Here is an 18,516-nt window from a genome sequence, read left to right as displayed (position 1 = left end):
CCTCCCTTCTCAGTTCGAAATTTGGGAACTTGCCAACAGAATCCCCCAAAACCAATTAAAGACAAGATATCACTTTTTAAAAGCTAGAAGTCTATCCAAGTACAAATTATGCAGTCCCACATATGATGAGAAACAAGAAGACTCTGAATACCAACATGACGTCACACTGTGGGTGGAGAGTGAGAGCCTGCTGCTGCGGGTTAATAGCTGATGCAGGTGTTCTGGTGATGCGCCTGTGCTGCTCAGTCACCCCGAACACGTTGTTTTCTCACTGTATTGATAGTATGTCGTATTTTTTACTGGTAAGTACTTACATGTGAGTAAGTATGAGAAGATGACTGCTTATCAGTTGCATGTAAATTCAGAGTCAGGAATGATGGTGATGCCAAACCACCACAGATTGTGGCTGACACAGTGACACCTTTACTTTCTGATGGTTCAGTGTACACAAACTTGGTTTCATGAACAAAATTATTAAAAATATTATACAAAATTACCCTTGGGCTATGTGTATAATGTGTGTATGAAACATAATTGAACTTTTTATTTAGACTTGGGTCCCATCCCCAAGGTATCTCGTTATGCATATGCAAATATTCCAAAATCCAAGTAAATACAAAATACTTCCGGTCTCAAGCATTTCATATAAGGGATATTCAACCTGTACAAGTACCCAGCTAGGCTGACATATTCCTATTATGAAGTGACATCAATGAAGCTGCTAGCAAGAAGACTAGCTACGCTATCCCTAAAAGCCACACTACAAGTCAGACCAAACACACTACCAAGTTGTTTTAGTCATCCTTCATCCTTAGCCCTCAGCCATTTCACATACATGATTCAAAACTAGAGGGTAGGTGGGCTCTGTTATGTGAGGGTGATGAAACATCTTAAAAACCACGTCTAGAAATTTTCCAAAATAAAATAACAGCTGCTCCCTGAAGCTGCAAGTATGAATGATGCTACTTGGCAGTTGAGAGATAGTTATAAATACATTTGGTTTCATCTAGGAGTGGTCTAGAACCAAAAAGACTGTGCAGAAAAGAATTAACATAGTTCTAAGATGCTATCCTTAGAAGGGCACTGCTTGTAAGGTTAGCTCATGGTTGGTGTCTGGAGAGTTGGCTGGTAAACCGTCCCCTACGCTGATATAAAATATTCCCTATGCCTAGACTGTGCCAACATTATGGTTTATTCTGAACACCTGCTTTCCTTCTGGGAGCCTGGAATTTTGGTACATGCTAGGCAGGGGGTGCCTATGCAAGCAGGTCCCAATAAAAACCTTGGGTACTGAGTGTCTAATGAGCTTCTCTGGTAGACATTTCACAGGTGTTGTCACAACTCGTTGCTGGGGGAATTGAGTGTGTTCTTTGTGACTCTACTGGGAAAGGACTCTTGGAAACATGTGCCTGGTTTCTCTAGACTTCACTGCAGATGCCCTTGCTTGCAATCTTTTCACATAATAAATCTTAGCCATGAATTCAACTACATGCTGAATGCTATGAATTACCAAACTGGGCGTGGTCTTGGGGTCCTCCAACACACAGATAATAAGGCCCTCCTCTGTAAGACTAGCTGAGAAAACACAGGATAGGGTTCAAGCCCTCCCTTGGGCACAAAGGGACGGTGGTGTGGGGGTGTGGGGGTGTGGCAGGCTTATAGCACACTGTCTAGCAGGCTGTACTGAATCAAACTGGAGGAAGAACCACTTTGAAAGCTAAAGGGTGTAAATTCCTCAAATCTTGTCAAGGTTAATCAACATCAAAACTATTCTAAAGAGATAATTACCACTAAATCCATTTAAAAGAACAGGTCACAAAATGGGGTCCTGTTGTACTTCTAACTCTGAGTTGAACACACATTGTCATCAGATGCTTCTAGACGTACAAAGTTATATCCCTGATCCATGACTTTCCTACATTCTCCTTCCAGCGTCACAGGAGCAGCCTGTGAGCAGCACAATGCAGCAGTGTTAGCGCCTGGAGATGACTGTATGCTTTCACCTGCAGCATTTTCTAGTACGTCTACAGCCCAGTATCAGGGTCTGGTGAGTTCTACCCGTTTCATTGTTCAGGATACAAGAACTATAACATACTATACATAAATTATAACCTATGAAAAAACTCTCCTGGATGGATCATATCATAAGTTGACAAATGAGAAAACTGAAGCAGTAAGAAGCAGAAATGGAATCTGAGCCTACATTTGCCCACCCTCCGTCCACATCATCATGCTGCCTCCTGTATGGAGAATTTTCTCTCAGTGGTGCTTCTCCATTTTCTGAAGGACACAAACAGAGCTGCTGTTTAAAATGCATACTTGATTAAACAAGTATTAGAAAATTTTTAAGAAGTAGTTAATTTATCTCCTTCCCTCCATCCCCTACCCCCCAAAACTAAGTAGTTACTTTTGTTTGTTAGAAACAAAAGGGAAGAAGAGGAAAGATACTTCCTTTCTTCACACTATTGCCCAGGCTGGTTCTGACAATCGGAGGGAAGCCTGGCTGGGGAACGGGCCCTGGACAGGTGGACGTACACCGTGGGGCTCAGCCCATCTCAGAAGCTCCCAGGCCACATGCAAACGACTATTCTAACAGGGATGCTCGTTCGACCTTTGAAGAAATCGGAGCCTAAATCTTACAACTCGGAGTCCTGACTATTAAGCATTTCCTATGGCTAGATGTCCATTCACTGAAGATATAAATATTTATAATAAAAATATATGTTAAATACATAATTATGCATGTGTGTATATAAAGGAGAGGAGGTGGGGGAAATGTATAAATTATAATAAAAATTTAACACAGAGATGAAGCAGGAATTAATAAAACTTGATTTGGACCACATGTCTATTTCCTTTATATTTTAAATTGTAACTAATGTGGGTCATGTGACTGACTCAAAAAATTTTACTTTTTGTCACTGAATTGAATTCACAATTAAGATAAAACACTGAAGGAAAATAAGCACACTTTAAAAACCCTAAGCAGAGATTAAATATATTTCCCTATCTCACCTCTATCCTCCATCACTTTCCTTACTCTAATAGCAGAAAGTTATGGTAATATTTCAAGCAAAAGATTATTTGAATAGAATTTTTTCAGCAATAAAAAATTAATTTCAAAATTCTTACCATCATGAATTTCATAAGCCAAACTAGTGATCTTCTGGGTAATGATCATCATTGGGCTGTGACAAGATAAAACAATATATTTTAAAAGAAGAAAGTTAAAACAATACCTACGATGTATGAAAAGAGTTTATTCTGTTTACAGGCCTACAAATCTTGAAATTTTTAACATAAAAACGACCTCCAAGGGTTTTCAAAGAGATAACCCAGGGGCTATGTGTTTGGGGAAGGAGATAGGGAATTCAGGCCTTCTCCCTTGCTTTAAAAAGAAAAAACAAAAGAGAACAAAAGGACCTTACCCCTAAAATAAACCTTCCAAGTGAGTCAGTGACCTAGTCCAGGCTCATTGTTTTACACACTATGAAACAGGCGAGAAGCTCGAGAAGCTCGAGAAGCTCGCAGGCCTGAGGTGGCCTCAGTACTGCCTCCAACTAAGCATGCCGCCTCCTGCCTCAGGACTGAATGTAAAGGTGAAAAGTGAAGTTGCCTGCGAAAAGGGGAATGAGTAGAAAATAAAAGGAGTATGGCTGGGAAATGTGAGAGGTGGGGAACACATCAGAATGAGGGAAACAGAGGAAAAGAAAAAGGACAGCCTTCCAACTCCCCAGTCTAAGAACTAGACACCCAGGAGTTAAAGACCCTAAAGACAGCCATCTAAAGCGCTGAAATCATGATGTATTTTAAAGAAAAGAGGACTTTCAAATCATATTTCAAGAAAATGGCAATATTTCCCATACTTTATAATTACTATAAATGAATGAATAACTTGGAAAGGAAAAAAAAACACAGAAAGCAACCAGAATGCATTTTATCCTTTAACTATTACATTAGCTTACAGACAGTATGAAAGAACAAATTAGTCCTAAGTTATTTATTTAATATTTTGAAACCAGGAAATGGTGTTTTGCCTAAGGGAGAATGTGCTCTCTGCATGTTCAGAGTTTACATGTTTCGCGGAATCCTCGCAACAGTGTGGAGCAGGCAGAATCATCCCCATGTCCAGCCAAGGAGAGAGGTCTCAGAGGTCAGCCGCGCGGCCGGAGCGGCAGAGGAAGCTCTGACCCCAGCAGGTCAAGTGCTGACCTGTGCCCCTCCACCAGTCCACACTGCTCAGAGCACATTCCTTAGTGCCCACTGCCATCTCTGGCAAAACAGCAGTGTCTTTAAACATGTCAAGGAAGATAAGGCAGCAAGGGTTTGTTTTAAACATTCCTACCACTGGAAATTAGATTCACAGACCTGGGCCCTTGAGCATTTACAGCTCATTCTCTTCACCTAACAGGCAAGGTCTCATAAATGATGACTGTTCTTAAACCTAGAAGTACTTAGAGGAGATTTCTTAGGTTCCCTTAAAGGTCAAGTCTTACATTTACACCTGCTCACTCTCAGGACATCATTTCTCAACCAACCTAATCCCCCAGGTTGCTCTGAATGCCTGGTTGCTGCTTCTGCTTTGCAAGATATCCTCTATGCCCTTGAGGATTATAAAGATGCCTTATAATTTCCATTTCCCTGGGGCAAAATAATCATTTTTCTCACCCTGCCTAAATCTCTTCATAGTTTAGTTCACCAGTGAATTACAAAATCCCCTTCAGTTCTAAATTCTAATTCCCATGTAGCCTTAAAACATAATAAAAACTGATAAAATAATTATTAAAATTTTATCAACTCAGTGACATATTAAGGTCTAAGGTATATATATGTAAGATGTTAAAAAAAATGGAAATATGTGCTTTTTGAGTGTATGTCCTTATTGTGCCCACCTGTGCCCCTGCACACTCATCCAGGTGCGAAGGATGCAGGCTCTCTTATGAAAGTGAGCTGTGCTGGGAGAACGGACGGTGTGTAGCTGTGTTGCCGATCACAAGAATTGAGCTTCCTAACAGAGATGTAGAGAAAGCAGGGAGCAAATCTGAATACTCTGGACTCTCCAAATGTTGCTCCCTCCACTTAGATGACTCTTCCTGGAACTGCTTTGCAAGGATAGCTATTTCTTCCTTCTTCAAGTCTCAGCTTAAAAGTCACTTTGTACAAGAGGCCCAATGGACAATTCCACCTCAAGTAGCTCCTCTCTGCCCAGACACGCACAAACACTCTCATTTCATCTCAGCTTCTTGTTTGTTTACTTCAAGGTATTTTCACATTTGTAGTTGTTTTATTTATCAAAGTATAGTGGTTACTTTAAAATCTCTCCTCTTTTTAGAAAGTTCATGAGGCAAGGAACCTAATGAATGGTTTTGTTCACCACTCAATCTCCAGCATGTAGCACAGTGCCTGGCACAAAACATGTGCTAAATAAATATTTTAAAACTATCAAATAAACTGAATGTAAGCATCCAGTCAAGAGCTATTACTTCTTCTGTAGGTTGATTATACTCCCTCCCATCTGTGCTTGAAGCATTTATTATAATATACTACAATTATTTGTTTACTTTTCTATCACCGCAAAAAAACATGAGCTACTCAACAGGAAGAACGCTGCCTTATTTATCTCTGTGTCTTCAGTACCTGGCACATAATACATGCTCAAAGTACTGACTGGTTTACAAAAATGCCTCCACAGTTTTTGGTTCACTTACTGGTGATCACCATACATTCCTTTTGGTTTTAAATGGGTGGCAGCCCCAGCACCTCTAGCTCAATCTGTTACCAAGGGGATGGAAATGTGAAAACAGAATGACAGAAGACAAAGTTATTACAGAGTGACTACGAAGGAGCATGTCATGGAAGAAAATAAGGAAAGGATTAGAGGAAAAGTTCAGAAAGGGTTGAGTAGATTAAAGAGAGCTCAGAAAAGCAAAGTGGAGGGGAAAAGGGACAGGTGAGTCCAATACAGAGCCCTGTACATGACCAGGAGACAGAGGAGCATGATGGGAAAGGACATGCCTCATCCCACTATGGCAGAAACCACTGTACAGAACACACCTAAAGGAAAACAAGTCAACTGTGCACAGAGAGATTAACTGCGGAGGGTCTTCTTAACAGCACATTTTGTTCATAAATACCTGTTTCAGGACAATTAGGGGACTCACACAATTATTTAGTTTACACCTTTATTGACGCTTTAATCATCTCTTGACTTTGTATTGATGGAACTTCCAATATCTAAGCAATTCCCAGGCCCTAGGAAAGTCTGAGATAACTTGACAGGAATCACAAGGAACCTCTAGTATTTCCCTAGTATGGAGGCTGGAAGCTGGAGAAGGAGGGCAGGGGAAGCAAAGGCTTCAGGACTTCCCCTGGAGTGAGGTCAGAGCCTTGGATAGAGCTTCCTCTTCCTTCTATAGCACATCACTATGTGTAAGTGGTATCATAAATATTTTCTTCCAAAGATACTCTAAGAATGTGGAAAAATAAGGAATCTTAACTATTTAAAATAAATACTTCAACTAATGGAACAGTTCCAGTTAATATAAAAAAATTCATCTGAAGTAAAAACCTAAAAGAACTCTAGACTTTCTGAAATGACAAAAAAAAAAAGGAATAGAAACATTCAAAAACACGACACTTTTTCCTCTACAAAGAACGAGAATAGTAGGATTTGGTTCTATTACACAGTAAAACTCAAATGCACTGAAACATTATTAGAGAATGCAGCTAAAAATAAAGAACTACTTTCTTGACTGTTCCATTATCTCTAGGAGGCTGCTAAAACTCAAATGATGTCTGTATGATGCTACAGAGCAAATACGAGCACCTATCAGATAAATGGTCAGCTTGCCACAAGACACGTGTTACCTACCAACAGAGGCTAGCTGTCAACTCCTTATTCTCAGTCATTTCTAAGTGCACAAGTACCCCTCCACACTCACAAACAACAAGATCCACCGAGACCAAGTAAACTCCATTTACCTAATGCCAAATGAATACACAGTAAGAGATAATGGAAAGGCCACTGGTCTGAGTCATCATCCATTCATTCACTCACTCCCTCAGTCAGAACACAAGTACTTAATGAGTGCCTACAAGGCACCCAGTACTGCTCTAGGTGCTGGAGATACAGTGTGAATAAGACAAACCAAGTCCTTGCTGTCACGGAATTTATATTGCACTGGAGAGAAAGAGATTATAAATGAATAAACAAGTAAACATATAGCGTATCCGATGTTGCTAAGTGCTGTGCAATAAATGAAGCAGAGTGAGAGGGGTAAGGAGTGCAGGACACAGGCGAGACCAGGCCTCACCCAGAAAGTGATAGTTAAACAGAGAACAAGCCACGTGGAGGCCGGAGGTAAGAATTTCCAGGAAGGGAGAAAAGCAAGTTCAACAGCCCTTAGGTAGAAAGAAGTGTGCCTGGCATGCTGGCAGATCAGTGAGGAGGCCAATGTGACTGAAACCAGTGAATAGGGAAGACAGGAACAGAGGCTGAAGACAGGTAGCAGGAGGTCAGATCTAGCTCCATCGGGTGCTGTGAGGACACCAGCTTGGATCTGAGTGAGACAGGAAACTACTGGAGGATTTCAGGCAAAGAAGTAACTTTGTTTTACTGGATACATTCTGACTCTGGAAAGAAAAGGCTGTGGGGTGCCAGAGGTGGGGGCTAAGGGGGCAGGTGAGACAGGTAGGTGAGGATGGTGGCTCACACCAGGGTAACAGCACAGGAGGTCTGGAGTCAACTCTAGACATATTCTGACGGTAAAGACAACGGGATTTGAGGACGGTTTGATAACGTGTTTGATGCAGGGTTTGAGACCTGATGCCACCAAGGTTTTTGACCAGGGTAACTAAAAGGATGGAGCTGACTAAGCAGGGAAATGAGGACGAAGGCATGCCTCAGTGCAAGACGGACAGCAGGTGGAGACATGAACCGGCAGCTGGGCTCAGAGGTCACAAAATTTAAACCTGACTCCACTATGTATTAACTGGAGAAAATTGGGGAGTTTTCTCAAAAAAGTTATTGTCTATAAAATGGGAATAATAACGCCACTGTGTGGATTAAATAAGTAGCATTATGACAAATATCTTAAACAGTATCCATTCTCCTCACATCCACACCTTCCTTTAATAAATACTGGAATTGCTATGAAGCACATGGCACTGAAAGGATACAATAACTAAATGGGAAGTGCTGTTTCTGAGAAGCTTTTCCTCTAGAATAGGAGAGAAATAGGTATGTGAATCACTATGTAAAAAAGTGTTAGGTGCCAAGTGAGGTATTTGAAGAAATGTGTAGAAAGATGAGAAATACCTTCAAATTGAGAGAGTTCAGGGGAAGCAGCTCAAACAAGAGATACTTCATCTGGGCCTTTCAGGCTGGGGAGGCTGGGACATGCAGATATGGTTGGAGGGGTGTTCCAAGCAGAGAGACTAGGATGAGCAAAAGTACCAAAGAAGACAGGGACACCCCGTGAAGGCTTTGCAGGCCAGTCACCAGCTTTTCAGTCTAAAGAAAACACTGCATATTTCTGATAAATGCTCAGGTAGGGCGGGGAACAGACAAATCAAACTGTAAATAGATCTATGTCTATTTACTCTTGGTAACTTGAACTACTAACAGCAGCTAGACAGAATGCTTCCTGAACCAAATGTAGGTCAAGGGCTTGGGAGACACTCCCACAGGATGGACCAGGATAAATGGAACACTAAAGTTTCAGGAGCAGTTGAATAATTTACTTCAACCCTATTTACAACACAGCTGCTGGGCACACTGGGAAGAGTGAGTACCCAGGGCAGCACGGGGCCTTCCATGACTCCTTCCATAGAATACAAAAGATGTCCACAATCAGACTCTGGACTTCAATATGGATTTTTGAAAAGGAGTGATAAAAATGACAATCACACTTATAGCTTTTAGACCAAATGGCCTATCACTTCTTATGTTTGAAAGAACTCTCATCAATACAAGTACCTAGCTCAGGCTCCAAGCACCTAGCAAAATGCACAGCCATATTCAATAAACTTCGCTTAAAAAACACATATGACTAACCAGCAGTAAAACATTTACTAAACATCTGATACCACTTGGCTAGCTCTAAGATACATTCTTGACTTGAATGCACATTTATTTCACATATGAGGGCTGTCTGGAAAGTATTCAGCCATTATTAATATAATGAGAATGATTACATGGCTGGGTATTTTCCAGATAGGCCTTGTATATCTTTTTTTGGTGTGTGCATTAAGCCATCATTTAGGCACCAAAGAAATCAACATTTTCCAGTCACAACTCATTATCTTACTGCCAAAAAAATCTGTTCCTGCTTCCATCTACAATTTATTTATTTACAAATGAGGGAAGGATTCACATTTCTTTTCTCTTTCGAAGTGTCACAATACCATTTATTGGGGAATGGAGCCAGGCTTTCCCCAGTGATTTATAATCCTATCACTATTATTCTGAATTTTCATTTCTTAGATCCATGCATGAGTCTGTTTCGAGGGCCTCTATCCTGGCTTCTTTGATTTGTCTATTTCTATGTCAGTCCCACAATATTTTAATGACTCCTGCTTTACAGACAATAGTATGTTTTTATATCAAATTCCTACTCTCAAGCATTTATTCGTTTAGAGAAATTTTTGAACCGATTATCTTATTTCCCTCAAAACTGCAACATTACCTGCATTATACTGAAAAATTAATATGAGGAGAATTTTACATCTTTGCAATACTGAATTTTACTATCCAAATAACCAACTTATTTCTCCAGTTACTCTTCTATGTCCTACAGTAAGGTTTTATAGTTTTCTACACAGAGGTCCCTATACATATCTTTTCACACAAAATTCTAGATATTTCATAGTTTTTGCTTTTGAAACTAAGATTCTTTGTCTATTATATTTCTAACTGGTTATACTGGTTATTGCTGATATAAAGGAAAGCTACTTAATTGTTTTATACTTCTCTAGTATCTATTTTCTGAGGCTAACAAGAGTGCCAACAACTTCAGTAGCTTTTCGATCTTTCTGCAAATACAAACTTCTATTAAGAGGCAAGTCCCTTTTATCTCATCAATATTTTAATGTATCCTGAATCTAACAATTTGTACATACACACACAATGTGTTTCTCCATACCCTGTGCAAGTAAAATTGTCCCATACAAAAGAAGTTTCATGTTAATTCCTCACCAAGAGCCTGGGCTTTACTTCTTGTGCTTTCTAGCTCCAGAGCAATGGGACAGCACAGCACAAAGGATGAGTCACTTTATTCAATTCTACCTTCTTCAGATACCCAACACTTTGAATGTACCTAATTAGGATCAAGTTATGATCTCTGCTCATGTGCTGTAACACACTCACGGGTTCCCAGTGCCTGAACACTTCATCAAGGGGAGAGTCTGCCTCTAAACGGTTCTCTTCTCCTGCATCCATTTAAAGGAAAAAAAAAAAAAGGAGCCCAAAAAGAACCCTTTGACTTAGTTCTGACACAATGGTTCAAGCCACTGTGCGCTCTGTTCACACTCACTACCCTCCCCTCCCAACCAACTTAATCAAGAGGATTCCAAGGAGCCTGCAAGAGGTGGAGCCACAAGAAGGAAGGAGCCTGGTTCCCCACTGTGTGCAGGCTCCCTTCTTAGCGGGCTGCACTGTGAATGAGAAACCACTGAAATTACCTTAATAGCAGTTAGCCTACCCCTAGCTAACACAGAGAGATAGTAGGTAAAGGGCTTGAGACTGACAAGAATTTGGGATAGCAGATGAAGGAAATAAAAAAGGTTGACTAAGATCAAATCAAAGGAGGAGCCGTGAAGGTGCAACAAAGACTGAGTCACACAAATTTGTACTTACACCAATCCATACGGTTGTAAATAAATTCAATTCGGTTGGGTTAAGTTACTTTTTAAATGCGGTGCTCAAATATTTTTAAAAGAAATATTATAATATATGGAATCTCAAGATATAAACTAGAGAAACAAGATGTAGTTAAAGCAAGACTTTGGCTTGGTTTTGTTTGTTTGTTTGTTCTGGATATAATCTCCTTTCATCCAAGCCTATTTAAAAAAAAAAAAATCTGCGTAGTAAAATCCACTTTAATCTCATCAGGGAAAAACAGATATTTCATCTTCTAAAATTCTCTTGTTTCATAGGAGTGATTTTTCTCTGAGTTCATATAATTCCAGTCCATTCTATTGCAGAAAAAAATTTTTTCAGAGGTACCATGATTTGTTTTGTTTTGTTTTTCCAATATACTTATCCTTAAATTGGATTTACTGCTTATTATTTATGCTGTCCAAATGACTCAAGACTAACAACAAAAGCAGGCCTTCTGTGTCTTGTTCAACAGAAAAAGTTATCAGGCCTAACATAAAAAATATAAAGATTTATTCTCAATTTCCCCACCTAGTACCAAGGTGTTAGCAGCTGTTCCTTTACAAAGATGGCAAGCAAGTTATTTCACAAAGGCTTGTACTGCATTTATCTCATAACAGACATTCAACCAGTTTTGTTACAGGACAAAGACACCCATCTAGTACCAGGAAGGCAAAGAATCCCCTCTGAAGGAACAAAAGCCAGAAGTTATTTCCACTACTCAACTGAATACTGATATTGAATGCAGAACACTGCACAGAAGGGAGATCCATAGAAGTAAAATAAATGCTTAAGTGTCTTCTCTAGGAAATTCAGACTGACCTCACTCAAGGACCTTTGAACCAAAGAAAGTTCCATTAGGTACTAAGAAGCAGAACAAGGGATGAGCTCTTATGATACAGAAGCTGGTAATGATTATACATAAAGGACTCAGGAATGGAAGCAGACAGGAAGGTAGGTGGGCAGGCAGGGAAGGAGGGAAGAAAGGAAGAAGAGAGGGAGGAAAGGAAGAGATGGAAGGAAAGGGTAGCAAAGGTGCGGGCTCATGGGGGACTGACTTTCAACAGTTATAAATGATTGCAGAAATTTCTACCAGAATTACAAAATGCATTCAATACCAAAATGTTGTAAGAAATTTAATTGCTATATATTTAGAAATTTTATATAGGACAATTTAAAGCACATGCTATTTTTGTGACTTTCATAGTATTATAAAAGACCACTTAAAAGAAGGAAAATTCTAAATTTATAAAGGAATTTTCAACTAAAATGTTTAATAATAGCTTTTCACTTGCACTACCAAATGCAACTATATTTTGTCCTTTAACTATTATGTTTGAATAGACAAACAGGCTACTGAATCAAAGTTTTAATCTTACCCTGAAAAATCAGCAGAGTATTGTCCATAATCAAAGATATAAACTCTAGTAATTTGGCACACTGTGAGGTATCCCAAAGCAAACACAAAACAATATCTGGAAAACAAAAATAAACTGGATTAGTAAAAATAAAAGATTCATTTTGTTAAAAAGCACATTTTAAAGTAAATTATCCACTACATGATACGGTTCAAAAATTACATATTACTACTAAATCTACTCTACAAGTAGTTTTCTTTAACAAATTATGAAAACTCTTTACTAGTATCTGCTTCAGTTTATTTGCCTGCCACCTTCAATGGTAAATCCATTTATCGCCTTTATTCATTTCCTTCTGAAAGACAACCACACATCAAATTCTGTATTTGAAAGTCATGATCACAGCCATAAAAATGTGATTATTGGTATGAATTCTGTTTATTCCTCCTTTCTAGAAAATAAAATTTAGCACAAAAATGTGTGGCTAAGATATACATTAAACAAATTCTTAATAGGATTTTTAAAATTTGTTCCCAATAGTCTAAAAGAATACATTCTTAGTATGGACCAGGTGGCATTTACTCATATTTTATAGGCATGAACACTTAGTGATTTTCACAAACTTAAGATGCTTGGGATAGACTTACAATAATCAAAAACATCATATGAGAAGAAGAATTTACTTATCAACAGAAGAGATTAGAAACCCAGAAACAGATTCTAGAATATTTAACATTGCAGAGGATAGAGGCTGCAATGCAATTATCAGGGAAAGGATGGATTATCACTTATTTAGATAACAATCTGGGTGGGGGCAAGAAACTTAAGCCTTCTCATACTAAAACAATTCTAGAGTAGAGCATGGTATCTTCTGACTGTAATCCTAGTTACTTGGGAGGCTGAGGTAGGAGAATTGCTTGAGGCCTGGAATTAAAGATCAGCCTGGACAATATAGCATCTCTATGAAAAATAAATAAATAAAACAATTCTAAATGGATTAAAGAATTATATCTAAAATATAAAACCACAACAATTAGGAACAGTGGCTAAATGTACAAAGGCATCATCAAGAGGAGGAGGCTATTTCTCTACCCATTTTGAATGTGGGCTGGCCTTCTAACCACACTGTAGATTATGGCAGAAGCAATACTTTATTAGTTCCAGGCATAGCCCATAATCAGCCTGGCAGTTTCTACTTCTTGCTTTTTGGGAGTTGGTTGTCATGAAAGAAGTATGACTATCCTAAGACCACTGCATGCAGAGATTCTGGAGGATGAGAGACCACGCCATGTGGAGAAAGAGAGAGAGGGAGAGAGAAAGGAGAGAGGGAGAGAGGGGGGGAAGGGTGGACCAAGTGGTTAAATATGTGAGTGAAGAAGCTGATTCCACGTGAAAAACAGACGACCTACCCAGGTGAACCCTTCCTGAATTTCTGACCCACAAAATCATAAGCAAAATAATACAGTACACAGTATAACAATATGTTGTAAGCAACTATGTTTTGATGTAATGACATAATTAGAACAGAAATTGGTGTACTAAAACACACAGCACTGGCTTTAAGATGGGATGGTGAATAGAATCAGGAAGAGTCTCGAGGAGACAACCAGTTTAGACTTGAAAGACAGGAAGGAAACTGCAACTAGAGAAAAAGCAGCCCATATTATACAGCAGCAGTAACTGGGTACCACGCTGCCTCCAGTCACATGGAAAACAGAAAACATACCTAATGAATACGACAACTGGTTTTTCTTAGTGCAGATGATAATGTATGGATAGAGATGAACTAAAAACAAAAGTATTCTGGGTTTTGTTTTTTTTTTGTTTTTTCTTTTCTACTCCCCCCTTCTATCACCAAGAGTAAGTATTCTGGTTTTGAACAGAATACAGAAAAAATAGGAAGGGCCCAGGACAGTCTTTCCAATCAGTAAAATATTCTTAAAATAATCAACATAAAGATAAAGTCAAAGGTAGTCTTTGACGCCCCCTCAGAAAGATTTAAGGGCACACCTTTATAGAACCCCTCAGGTAAGAAATAGTTTCTAAGAATCCTAAAGGCATGCCTCTTAGACTTTCTCTGATAGACAAAAAAAGTTTGACAGCAACCTTAAGGGTGCTGTCCACTGTAACTCTCAGACCAAAGTAGAAAGGGGACTGTCTAAAAGAGATTTGTAGATGTGGTTTCTGTGTAATGTAGTGGATTCTAATTAGGAAGCCCACATAGTTTTTTAAAGCAACAGTCCCCAACCTTTTTGGTACCAGGGACTGGTTTTCTGGAAGGCAATTTCTCCACAGACCGTGGGGTTGGGTGGGGGGCTGCCGTGGGTGCAGGGAGTGTGGTGCAGAGCTCAGGGGGTGATGTGCAGCCGTTTCCTGACAGGCCACACACTGGTACTGGGGCACAGCCTGCGGGGTGGGGACCGCAGTTTTAAAGGACTTACTAAGATTGGACTAAAAGGGAGAGAGTTCAAAACGAAATGAGATCTTTAGGTTCCCAATTTTTTGCCCATAATTAGCAGGCTAAGAAAGTTATTCAACTGCAAAAACTGGACATTTCTTATAAAAAAAGGAAGGCTAGGTCAGGGTGTGGAGCAAAGAACCCAGAGGATAGAGCCAAGAACCACAGAGGACCACTCAAGGAACTAGGTCTGGGCCCCAATCAAGGAACTGGTAACGTGCGTCTTTCAGGATTTCACAATTGCTATGGACCATGGCTAAGTGCCTACATGGCTAGGTGTCTACTTCAATTATCCTGTCCCTTTTCGTCACTGGATATTGGGTTTGTGAGGGGCAAAAAGCCTGCCTATTAGTTCACTGGTCCTCAGCTCAAGAAGAACTGTATTTGAGGAGCCACCTCAAGAGGCCTCAGCCATCCTAGACCTGACTTAGATGACAAGAGAGAGAACTTGAGCTTGATGCTTTAACAAGATGAGACTTTGGGGATCTTGGAGGGAAATAAGTATATTTTTTAATGTAGGATATATGTGAATTGTGGGGGCCAGATGGCTATCTCCCAAGACTGCTGCCATCCCTGTGGCAACTCTACATCAAGTAGATGTCCAACTCTACATCAAGAATTGGGAGTACAGTTCTTGCTACTGGATGTTTATTCCCTATAAACCTCATGTAGAAATCTGATCCCCGACGTTGGAGGTGAGGTATAATGGGAGGTGTCTGGGGCATGGGGACAGATCTCTCAGGAATGGCTTGGTACCCTCATGGAGGTAATGAGCGAGTTTTCACTCAGTTTCCTCCAGAGCTAGTTTTTAAAAAGAGCCCGGCACCGCCCTGCTCTCCTTCTTGTTTCCTCTCTTGCCCATTGACCTCTGCACAAGCCGGCTCTCCCTCGCCTTCTGTCACGAATGAAAGCAGCCTGAGGCCCTCACCAGATGCAGATGCCCAATCTTGAACTTTCTAACCGTAAGAATCATTAGTCAAATAAACCTTTTTTTCCTTTATAAATTATGCAGCTTCAGGTATTCCTTTATAGCAACAATAAATGGACTAAGACAATTCTCTTGAATCTGTGCTGGACTCAGTGCCTTGTTTTACCAATAGAATACAGTGAAAATGACTTCCTGAAACTTTAAGGATAGGTCACAAGAGGTCTGCAGCTTCTTCCTGGTCTTCCTAGAATATTTTTTCTTGGTACACACTGCCTCAGAGCCCTGCAATCATGTCTGGAGAAGCCATGGGCTCCAGTCAGCAATCCCAGATGATCTCCCAGACAGAGGAGTACACCACCCTGGATGTCAGGCAGTCAAGCTTCCAAATGCAGCCTCAACCAACATTTAATAGAACACATAAGACCCCAGCAAAAGTTGTCTAGCCAAGTCTAGGCAACACACAGAACCATGAATAATGAAAATAAATTATTAAGCCATTAAGTTTGAGGTGACTACTATGCTGTAAGATAACTAGAATAATTCCTTAATAAAACTGTGGCACACTAAAACTAATAGTAATTTAAAATACTAGGATACCCTAATTAAATAGGGTTCATTTGATAAATGCAAGTATGATTATATATAGGACTGGTAATATACATCATCATAGTGATGAGTCAAAGGAAAAAATAGTTATTAATATAACAGATACTTACAAGGGTATTTAATACAATTCAATAACATTTCAACATAACAAAATAAAACTCTTAGTAAACTAAGGGAAAAGAAGCTTCTTTAACATTAAGAAAAGTTTTTTGAAACAATTATCTTGTTAGCCTTGAAACACTAATGATTCACAGGAGAAGGCATATGAAAGTTTTGACGTGGGAATGAAAAAGTATATGCATTAGCGTGGCGTTAACTTACTTTTAGATTTATTTTGAAATGCAAATAACATTAAAGTCCACTCTCCTTAAGTTAATTTCTAAATTTAGCATGATAATTCCAATCAAACTTCTAACAGTACTTTTGGTGAAACCTAAGTAACTGATCTTCAAGGTCTTCTGGGAAATTAAATAAACATGATGAGGAAGACTTGCTCTATCCCAGCACATAAAGGAATATGCCTTGGTGATTTATAATGTAGTATTGTTTCAGAAATAGACCAAAAGATTAACAAAACAGAAGAAAGTTAAAAAAAAAAAACACCTCATTGTTCAACTGAAAGTTTTGTTTATTATAAAGTTGGCAGATGCAATTAGTGGGAAGATGAATGAGGTAAATGAGGGTTAAAAAAATTAGCTCTTATTTCAGAAATATATAATAGTTTACCAGTTCAAACAATAAACAAAGAAGTACAAAAATCCAGTCAGATTATGAAAAGATCTAAATGTAAAAAAAATAATGCCATAAAAAGTAATAGAGTAAGATATAAATCCTCAACATCCTGGAGTGGGGGAACCTTCATAAGTATGACAAAAATCACAAATGCCACAAAGATAAAGTCTGACAAATATTTATAAACATTAAAATTAATATATGACAGATGACAGAAAATTCAGTAGGTAATAGAAATTATTTACTACATACAGTATGTTAACATCTCTTATAAATAAATTCCACAAATCAACAAGAAACAGATTAAGAATTCAAGTGGAAAATAGAAGAAAATGAACAAATTATGGAAGAAAAAAATTGTAATAGTTCATTTAGAAAAATAAATGAGACTCAAGATAAGGAATAATCAGGAAAATAACAACCTAGAAATGAGTATCAGAAGGATAATATCTGTCGAATATACAACTGGCAAAAGTTTAAAAACAGTTAATGTCCAGGTTGGCTAGGGAAACAGGCACTCTCAAACACAGCTGATAGGGATAACATTTTAAACAGCCTTTTTTTGTTAGGTAATTTTATAGTATACATCAGAATTTGTACATACTCTTTGAAATGTCAAGTTCACCTTCTTATTTCACTTACTACAATTGTTACAAAGTTTTGTACAGTAAAGGTTTGTAACACTAAGGCTTGTGATGTAATGATGCAATTACCAGCTAATGATGTGCTACTGAGCATTTCGCTCCGATTACACACTCAAGGACGTCAAATTAGTAGCTTTCAATTTACTACGGTGGAAGTATTCAGATCGTGGAAATTGGCAAACACTATAAACCTCATCCACTGCCTATTTTTATAAATACATTTTTATTTGACCACACTCTAGCCCATTTGTTTACATGTTGCCTATGGCCGCTTTTGCCTGGTAACAGCAGAGTCAAATAGTCCTAACAGCAACTGTATGGCCCTCAAAGCCTAAAATATCTGGTCCTTTATGGAAAAAGTTTGCTAACTCTAATTTAGAATTAAAGTGATAAAGAAAATGATAATAATGTACATTAAATTTCAAAAAGTGTATCATGACTGTAGCCATTACATTGTGAATAGTAAAAAAAAAAACCCAAAAACAAAACAAACACCCCACACAAAACACCTCATTAATATAAACAAAAATATCAACCAACATTCATGTCTGAACACTCATATGCCAATGATATAAGCAACTACTTTATTGAAATGGATGGTAACCAAGCATTTATTTGTAGTTGATATCGTCAAATCATGGTTGAACTAAAACCAAAGGTTAGCTGTAAGAATTCGGCAAAATAATCAATGAAAGCATTCTGTGTGAACCAACTGGCTATATGGAATTTACAATACAGAGTATTGTATATTTCATTATTATTTACAATAATGGCAAATCTGTTAAATTTGTAAAATTTATAGTAAACCCATGTATGTATATTTATACATATATATTTTTTCCCAGAAAGCCAGTTGTTAAATATTTGCCGGCAAACCCTAGCATATGTAGTTACTGAGCTCCTCAAACGTGGCT

General features: G+C 38.6%; 1 protein-coding gene across 1 annotated transcript in view; it reads right to left on the bottom strand.

Moving 5' to 3' along the window:
• The window catches only part of MBOAT2 (membrane bound O-acyltransferase domain containing 2), a 125,642-nt gene that overhangs the window by 24,833 nt on the left and 82,293 nt on the right, over nucleotides 1-18,516 (bottom strand). The window contains exons 4-5 of the mRNA XM_069494795.1: nucleotides 12,256-12,351; nucleotides 3,133-3,188 (exon numbers count right to left, since the gene is read on the bottom strand). Coding sequence (XP_069350896.1) covers nucleotides 3,133-3,188; nucleotides 12,256-12,351 — 152 coding nt within the window. The remainder of the gene's footprint in view (nucleotides 1-3,132; nucleotides 3,189-12,255; nucleotides 12,352-18,516) is intronic.

Source organism: Eulemur rufifrons, chromosome 19 (genome assembly GCF_041146395.1).
Source record: "Eulemur rufifrons isolate Redbay chromosome 19, OSU_ERuf_1, whole genome shotgun sequence".
Classification (NCBI taxonomy): domain Eukaryota; kingdom Metazoa; phylum Chordata; class Mammalia; order Primates; family Lemuridae; genus Eulemur; species Eulemur rufifrons.
Note: the sequence above shows the minus strand (reverse complement) of the source record. Positions and strands in the feature narration are given on the sequence as shown.